Source organism: Lytechinus pictus, chromosome 6 (assembly GCF_037042905.1).
Source record: "Lytechinus pictus isolate F3 Inbred chromosome 6, Lp3.0, whole genome shotgun sequence".
Lineage (NCBI taxonomy): Eukaryota > Metazoa > Echinodermata > Echinoidea > Temnopleuroida > Toxopneustidae > Lytechinus > Lytechinus pictus.
The window spans coordinates 8,010,210-8,019,376 of record NC_087250.1 but is presented as its reverse complement, the minus strand read 5'-3'; the positions used below and the strand labels follow the sequence as shown (position 1 = coordinate 8,019,376).

At 36.2% G+C, this 9,167-nt stretch overlaps 1 protein-coding gene across 1 annotated transcript in view; it reads right to left on the bottom strand.

Moving 5' to 3' along the window:
- Positions 1-5,714: 5,714 nt before the first annotated feature.
- The window catches only part of LOC129263859 (TBC1 domain family member 9B-like), a 36,247-nt gene continuing 32,794 nt past the window's right edge, over positions 5,715-9,167 (bottom strand). The window contains exon 25 of the mRNA XM_064100698.1: positions 5,715-9,123. Within this exon, the coding sequence (XP_063956768.1) occupies positions 8,338-9,123 (786 nt within the window). The 3' untranslated portion in view covers positions 5,715-8,337. The remainder of the gene's footprint in view (positions 9,124-9,167) is intronic.

Here is a 9,167-nt window from a genome sequence, read left to right as displayed (position 1 = left end):
ATAAAAGATTGGTCAATATAATTAGTAAGTTAACAACTCAGAACTACAAAATGTATACATGTACACTACAGAGATAGTTATATTGAAAAGGAGCTTAAAGACAACCAATAAGTGCAAAAAAGTTTAAGTCTGACTGTAAAATTGCACTATATTCCAAGTTGCATGTGGTATATTTAGGGAAAAGTTTGCCATTTGCCAATTAAAATGAAAGGTCAGTTTTCTTTCCTTCTCATGTGAGAATTCACTGACTTTACCTTTGCAAAACGCAATTCATGTTTTGGGTGTGTACATTTTCTTTTAAAAAACAACAAGAATTTCGAACTTAGATAAAGTTTGAAACGGAAAATCACCGTGACTATGGGGGTGCTGCAAGAAAATATTTGCAATCGATTGCAAATATCCTGTTGTAATTTTACAATCAATGGATCAATTTTATCTGTAGCAAATCAGATAACGCTCCTTGTCGCAAGAATCAATTCAGCAATCGATCACATATTACAATTTATTGCAAGACATACAATTGATTTAGAGACCGAAAACAGACTTGCAATGGATCGCAAGTTTCCTGCAACACCCCAATACATCATGCTGATAAGACGCGCTCTAGTACAGTTATTTATGAGATTACATGTGAAATATAATTTGTGCATTGACAATGCATGACTTTTTTGAAGTCTTTTTAGTCCCGACTTACATGTAACCCTATGTGAGGGGATGAGAAATAACCGTTTCTTTATAATGCAAATTTTTAGTCAGGTACAAAAGGAATGTAGCTAAAGAGGAGCGATATGCTCCAGTGGACATACACTCACTGCATGCAGGAAAAAGCTCATACATGCAGTGAGCAGATGAGACTGGCTGTAGCTGCATGTGCCTACATGAAGCGGTAATCGATGTCTCATCCTGATATTCTTGATGTATATAGTTGATTTTGGACACCTTAATATCAACTGAAGTGACCTCAGTCAAGGGTCTTCTACCCTCTTTTATTCGATTTGAACATGATGAAATAAAGATTGGCCTCATACCCAATAGAACCGCAAAAACAACTGCTTCGTCTGATTTATGACTTTGAACCCTTATCCCCTTATTTCTTGCAACACCCAATACATCATGCTGATAAGACACGCTCTACTACAGTTATTTATGAGATTACATGTGAAATATCATTTGTGCATTGACCCTTATGCATGACTTTTCTGTTTTTTTAGTCCAACTTAAACAAGAGGAACAATTTAAAACAAGTTTCATCAAAATCGGTTATGAAATAGGCAAGTTGTGGACATTTAAAAAGTCTTGTAATTTTCTATGGGGATTCACAAACTTTTTAGACGTCCATAACTTGCTTATTTCACAACCGATTTTTGATGAAACTTGTTTTAAATTGTTCCTCTCATTTTACTCTTTCCAACAAGATTGCTTCTCTTCTTAGGTTTTGGTTTCCTTTAACCCCATGTTCTACACTCCAACAGTACATTACAGTAATATTACAATTGTCATTTTTGAAGTCCTTTCTAAGAACTTGGTCATGCTATCCATGGAAAATGGAACAAATCTTGCAGTGGAAGTCCTGTTGCCTGTCCTGTATGCTTATCGATTTCAACCAATTTTTGTAAGCAGTACTAAGGCTACATTTTCTCTCATAAATAAGGCAATTTAGGAACGCTATAGATACATGTAGTATGATGGTGGGCCCCAAGTCTGCGCACCTAACAATTTGAGTTAAGATTTAACCTGAATTCCTTCTTATTTCACAAAATCTTTTGGTTAATAGTGTTCCTTATATTATCAAGAGTAAGTGTACCAAAATTCTCATTAAAAAATGAAAGAAAATATAAGATTTTCTTGAAAAATCCTTTGGGCAGTCATTTTCAGATTGAAAAAAAAATGGTACCCCATGTCCTAGCACTCATTCACTTTGCACACGATTCGGGGATTTTGATGACAAAGGCTGCATTTTGAGGCCGTCACATGAAATGCCCTGAATTCATTATTTTTCCACCATTTTGAGTCGGATTTTTTTATGAATACCTGTCTATGTATTGCATGTGTAAAGTTCGTGCTCGTTGCGTATCTTCTTTTACTAGAATCGCGCAGATACGCGGGTGCGCAGACTTGGGGGAACTGACCATACACTACATGTATATCATAGCGTTAACACTGTAGAAATTGTTTTCTTGTGCCTCAATTCCCATGGTACTTGGCTTTTACATAGCACTTAATACTTTGGAATGACATCTCTGTTCACAGATACATGTATATTACCCCGGTCATCGGATCCTTGCATGCCCGCACACAATGTATGCACCTTCTCCACTCCCTGGAGAGCATTAAAAAACAAGTTTCAAGACTCAATTGCTCGAAATATGTAGATATAACCATGTCATTGTAAGAAATTCAATTTAAGACCGGTTATATCCCAAACTGCAAAAGCGATAGTATTTTTTAATTTTTTGCATCATTGGCTTTATTGCAGGGACTGAAAATTTGTGAATAGTAGTCATAGCCCCATCGCAGTCAAAGTCCCATACATCCGGTGCGAGTTTGATATTTGCAATTAATATATATGTTGTGCCTACCTATTAGTCCTATTAGTGTATACCTATTAGTCCGTACATCGTCCTAAAAAAAATGAGTAACCTGGACTTATTGTCATTGTTTGTAACTTTCCTTTGTTTTGTTTTTAATAAAGGTGATATTAAAAAAATAAGGACCACTAACATGTACTATACACCTCTAATGCCCCCGCTGAATGCAATATAATATGATATAGCACTCGATGCCAGTCAATAGTATTACCATGATAGTATTAGAGTAAAAATAAAACAATCATATAGCTTACATGAATGCATACAATAAACAAAACTTCTACAATGTATCTTCTACATGTATGTACATCAAGGAACAGTGATTTTCCATTTTATACCGGTAAATCAAAATGGAAAATCTGTTTGGTTCTTTATTTTGATGTGAAAATTCATTGAATTTACCTTTTTTGCAAAACAGACAGAATTCATGTTTTTACCGTGTAAATTTTCTATGACAAAACAGATTTTTTCCATTTTTGATCAAGTTCGCAATGGAATTACAAGGTTTCAGAAACGGAAATTACCTTTTTTTTTTATTAAATGGAAAATTACTGTCCCTATATAAAACATCTAAACACTAGTCTGTAGGTGGAATAAGGCTGCATGAAATCAATTTTATATGATTGAAAAAATAGAACAAAATCTCTAAGAACTATACATGTATTTACATTTATCACAAATTATTATTTGCATGATTAATTTCAGGAAATAATATATAATTGCACATGGATGGAATGATTCCAAATATTGAAAACTAGGTGTTAAAATTGACATCAGTTGGTGTCCCTTTAGAAGACTACAACCTGAGGTGTTAAAATTACACCCTAGTTATTGAACAGAACACATAGGGTTAAAGTACATGTAACACCCAAAGGTGTTGTCATATTACCCATACATGTGTAGGTGTTGAACTAACAGCAAAATTAACACCAGAGTATTATTTTCCTAGTCTATACACCAATCATACACACCATAGTGTCCGCTGTGTAAGGTAGAGAAAATAGAGAATAATAATGATAATAATAACAGGCATTTGTATAGCGCCATCTATCTATAAACGATCTATTCCGAGGTGCATTGTTATTATTATTATTACCCCGGCTTTAGCTCGAGCTGCCTTTCTGTGCTTGTGCATTCAAGGAATTAATCCTGCCGGGTACCCATTTCACCTCACCTGGGTTGAGTGCAGCACAATGTGGATAGAGTCAGAAGACTAATCCACTGGGCCACAACGCTCCACAAATATAGAAGTAAAAAAATAAAATATATACGATTGGGGGTAGAATATACTGCATGGGAGGGGGAGAGGTGGAATATACATGTAGCCTAAAGGAGGGGGGCGGATGTAATCTTTCAAAAGATTCTCTATTATTCTAGGCATCTTTCTGTATTAAAGTCTGGATTAGAAAATGTGTAAATGGATATATACGTGTATGCCTAAAGTCTATCTAAATTTACAAAGTTAATCAATTAATTAATATACAAACTATAATTCAAAGGGTTGAAAAAGAAATATCTTATTAAACACAAACATGGTCAGCCTGATCCCAAAAATTTCACAACAAATTTTGTAAATAGTGTACAAGTCCTTGAATGGGATTGCGCAATAAGGCAGCAAGTGGCATCTTAACAGAAACTGAGGTTTTTAAAGATAAATGCCAATTGTGGAAACGATCTCAAATTGAGTTTGAACAGAATCCGATCAAATTAACACCCAAGTGTTTGTATACTTGTATGAATAAAAAATATATGCTAAAAGGCTCAGGAAGAAAATGTGTAATTGCCGAGATATCAGAATTATCGGTTTTGAGCTAAGATTCATGATATTACAAAGATAACTGTACATCAATGTACCAGATCTAGATATATGATAATATGGTGACAATTAACCTTGATTTTCAAACTTTATCATAGAATAATGTTTGCTGCAACTACTTTCTTTTACCTTTAATGAGTTTTATACATTGTATTTTACGAATCGTGTTATGAAAAATTAAATCAAAATTCCAGTCTATTTTGAGCCTCCTTGTAGGAATAAAATGCAAATTCAATTCCAAATTGTAATGACGTCATCATCAACTGCGACTACCGATAACTGGAAGCAGATTTGGACTCAAGTACGGTCACAAGGCTTGCAGCAAAGCAGAATTTTGATTTGAGTATTCCTTGCATCATGCTGAACTTCAAACAAAATAAATTTACTTCTTTAATTCACTTCTTTAAATTTACTTCTTTAATTTACTTCAGTGCTAACAGTTTTACTTCAGTATTTACTTCTTTAATTTACTTCTTTAAATTTACTTCTTTAACTCACTTCTTTAAATTTACTTCTTTAATTTACTTCAGTGCTAACACTGAGATTTGGCAGATAGAGCACCACCCGTGATTGCAGCTCATAAAAAATGCACCACTGGTAAAAACTTCTTTAATTTACTTCTTTAAATTTACTTCTTTAATATGATTTAATACAAATTTCCGTTCCATCGATCATGAAGTGGCCATCGAGCTTCAGAGTGTCATGTCATTGGGTTTAATTTGTTTTTTTGTTTTGGACAAACGGCCTTTATATACTCAGGCTCACATTATATCTCCGAAATGGCGTATTTGAATCCAAAAGCACCTATCACGCATCTCCCTAGCACCTATACTCAACGTACTACAAATAAAAATACATCGGTCATTAATTCTGCTATTCCACAGTAGCAATGGCTTGCAATATGAAATCATTTTAAAAGTGAAATATGTTGAAAAAATAATAATATAATAACATCTATATACATGTTGCATGTAATACAAATGTTACTACATGTAAGCACCGAGTATTATTACCCCCGGGCCCTCTGCACTGTGGAAAACGGGTGGTGCTAACACTGACATTTGGCAGATAGAGCTCCACCCGCGATTGCATTTCATAAAAATGCACCACTGGTAAAAAAAGGCTCTGGAATCAGAATTGCCAAAAAAATATTTTTTTTTTCATAATTCTTTAAAAGATATGATAATGCAGGACATCATATGAATACACAAAACAAAGCACAACGGTTGGAGGGGAGTTGCACACTTCAAGCTTTCAGTACTCTCTTCAGTAATTTAGGATTTTCACTAAAATATGCAATAACAGAAATATAGTGATTGATAAAATACAGTTGCATAGAGATTAATTAATTTTAAGTCATGAATGGGGTACTCTAAAACAACCTTCATTTTCAAGGAAAGTGCGCAACCCATCGGACTAGGTGTTAATTAGACCAAAAGCTTCAGTCTCTGTATTTTGGTTGTTCCGCTGAACTACATTGGCTCCACTCACCATACATAGACTGAAGGGGATGGGGCCCCGTACCTACAGCCAACGTATAGTGAACTAGCGTTTTATAGATCGAGATTTTAAACTGTTTTTTAAGCAAAATTGAAAGTTTCATGGTTTCCATTATCAGGGAAATGTAAATAACTTAAGTAATTGCATACCTTGGGCCGGAGTTATTGAAAAAAATCCTCTGGATGATTGAGAAATCTGTCATCTAAGACATTTTCACCTGACCTGACGGTTTTTCTTGCAAGTTGCCATCTTGAATGACGTCATTATCGTTATTAACTTAATGTCTCGAATCGATATATCACGATTATAACTAGTACTAGTACTAGTATAACTAGTATCGTTTATCTTCGGTTTCGTTCGCATATGGAGCAGATCGTATAATATCGAAAGCAATATCGATATCACATTCGTGATTGTTGACGTTCGTTTGTAATATTTTATAGTTTGGCTGCCATTTTGACCATTTTTATCGTGTTCAACCCAATTAAACATCGGTAAAGTATATTTTTCATGCCTTTTTCATCTATATCGTTTAAAGTATTTTGATAATTAAATATCAATTTTTAAAAGTTTGTTGGTTATACATCCTTAGATTGTAAATTCGATGTGTAAAATTACATCAAACTTTGGACTGTGAATTGACAAAAGGGAGGGAATGAGAACACATGCGAGCCCACACGTACACCCTACCGTCGGTAAATGGGGATTACAGTAAAATGTCAGAAATTGTTGAATAAATCCCCAGAAACGACGGTTATTCCTGTCTAGGTGTTAATATGCTATGGAAACACCCCATCAAGAATTTATCACTGAAATATTATCGTCATGTGACTAATCACATGATTGGCATTAGCGGCAACAATGATCAGAGTTTTGTGGTAGAGGCTTCACTCACTGCACACCAAAGCCCGTATTCTGAAGGCAGGTTTATAGATAAATTCCAGTGACTTAACAGAATTTAATGTAATGATCACCAAAGTGTCTGTTTGTATGAATGAAAAATATGTGCCAAAGGATTCTGGAAGAAATTGTGTAATTGCTGAGAAATAAGCAAAATAAGCGTGGATTCTGTCACTTCCGTCGGGTCTTTATTCCAGCAATAATAATACACTGTCCCACGTGTGCCTATCTGTGTTGGCGATCTTCAGTGTGATCGTTTTTTAGCTTAGATATTATGATTTCACAAAGTTCAGTTTATGTAACTGTACCAGATCTAGATCCACGATGATATAGTAATATTTAACCTTGGTTTTACAGACTTTCTCACGAAATCAGTTTTTTACTGCAACCAATGTCATTTAGCTTTAACTTCGACCGCGGTCTAACTCTGTGCTAAAATTATGGGAAGCCATAAGTGTCAAAATTTTTATTTAGTTGTATGTTTCTTACATTTACTGGGCTCTTTCCTGATTCATCGATGATGAAGACAATCATCTATTTATACTTCCTAGACAATTACAAATGACTTGAGAGCCAAATGAGCTGAAATATGATATCTCTACTGTTAGTGATTTATGTACAATTGGCTATCCATACTTAAACCACAACTTTAAACCTGAGGTTAAGTTAAACCAGACTTCAGAATACGGGCCCAATTATTCTTTCTTGAAAATGAAATGTCCTGACCTACTAATAATCTTCTTTGGTCAATGTTATCAATGTCAATAGCCCATATTCTGAAGTCGGGTCTACTTAAAACTCTGGTTAAAAATGTGGTTTTAACTATGGATAGCCAGTAGTGGCATAAATCTCAAACAGTATAATTTAAAAGTATCAGCTCATTTTTCTCTCAAACCACTCTTACCTGTTTCGGAAGGATAAATAAGATAGCTTTCTTCACCATTCCTGAGTTAGGAGAGAGCACAGTAAACATACATGTAAGAAACATACAATGTAATTGTAAGGAAAATTTTGACATTCTTTGGATTTCCATAGTTTTAGCAGAGAGTTGTACCGTGGTCCATAAAGTTAAGCCCGACTTCAGAATACGGGTCAGTAAGTTTGAAATGCAGACTCTAAAGGGAGATAGAATACAAAGGAAAGTTGCATTATAGTCAAAGTGATACAGTAAAAGGGTCGACAACAATCTCTAAAATGCATATTTGTTCAAAGTGTTTTCCGATAATTATGATTAACCTTCATACATTCATCACTGCCCATTCGGCGTGCTCCTCTTTATTTACACAAAAAGGACATTGTGCAAATTTCCTGTAGGAATAATTATAACAATGATGGATTTTTACATAGTTGAGGTTGATTAGATCAATCACAATTCTTCGTGAGACTGACCCTGGTCTAAAAACTTGCTTTGACTGGGGCGATTATTCGACATCAAGAAAGTTGACTTGTACAGAGTTGCAGGTTGGCTTTTCATCAGGCGGTGTGGTAGGCATTTCAAATAGATTTCCAATTCATATCATGAGCAAGCAAGTCTTATGGTGAAGAGCCAAAGCTAACATCACTCAGTTGTCTTTGGAAAACTTTTCTTTGTCGAAAACCCTCAACGAGTCCAGAGATTTCCACGGGTTTCTCAAAGAATTTCACGAGGGGAGACTCGTTCAACATCGACGCAAGGAACTGTTCGAATGTAATCGCCCACTCATTATCTACCAGCTTAGGGAGTTCTGTTGGTAGATTGTTCGGCCTGGGCGGTGCCGTTGCAGTGTTATCAGACGTTGATGCATGGCTAGGCGTACTGGTGCTGGACTCTTTACCAGTCACTTTGGCAGGTTCTGAGCCACATTGGTCAGCACTGAGATCAACAGTACTAGACTCGTCACCAGGCTCTTCGATGGATACAGCCTTCAAGGCATCCGCAATAGTGTTATCTCCCTCCCCACCTCGTACCAAACTCCTGTCCACAAGACTATCCCCGCTGTCGGCCTCCTTCTTCTCTTCAACAGTTTCGCCTCCAGTAGACTCCTCCCCAGGCTTTTCAATGCTGTCTCCACCCTGCACTTCCCCACCTACTGCAGCCAGACCCACGCAATCCTCTACGAATTTCCCATGGAGCTCCTCGCCGAGTGAGGCGCTTGACGTTGAGGGCTCACTCCATGTTCTTGCAGGAGAGGACTGAGATCTCTTGTAGAATTTCTTGCCGACCTCACCGAGCTCAAAGAGAAGCGTTCCGACGGTGGCAAGGGAACGGTAGAGTTCCTGCTCCTCGGGATGATCGACGAACATGTCGTAGAGGCTCTTCAGTAGCTGGATGAATTGCTCCTGGAGATATAGTAAGAGACGGAGAGAAAGAGAGAGAAGGAAAG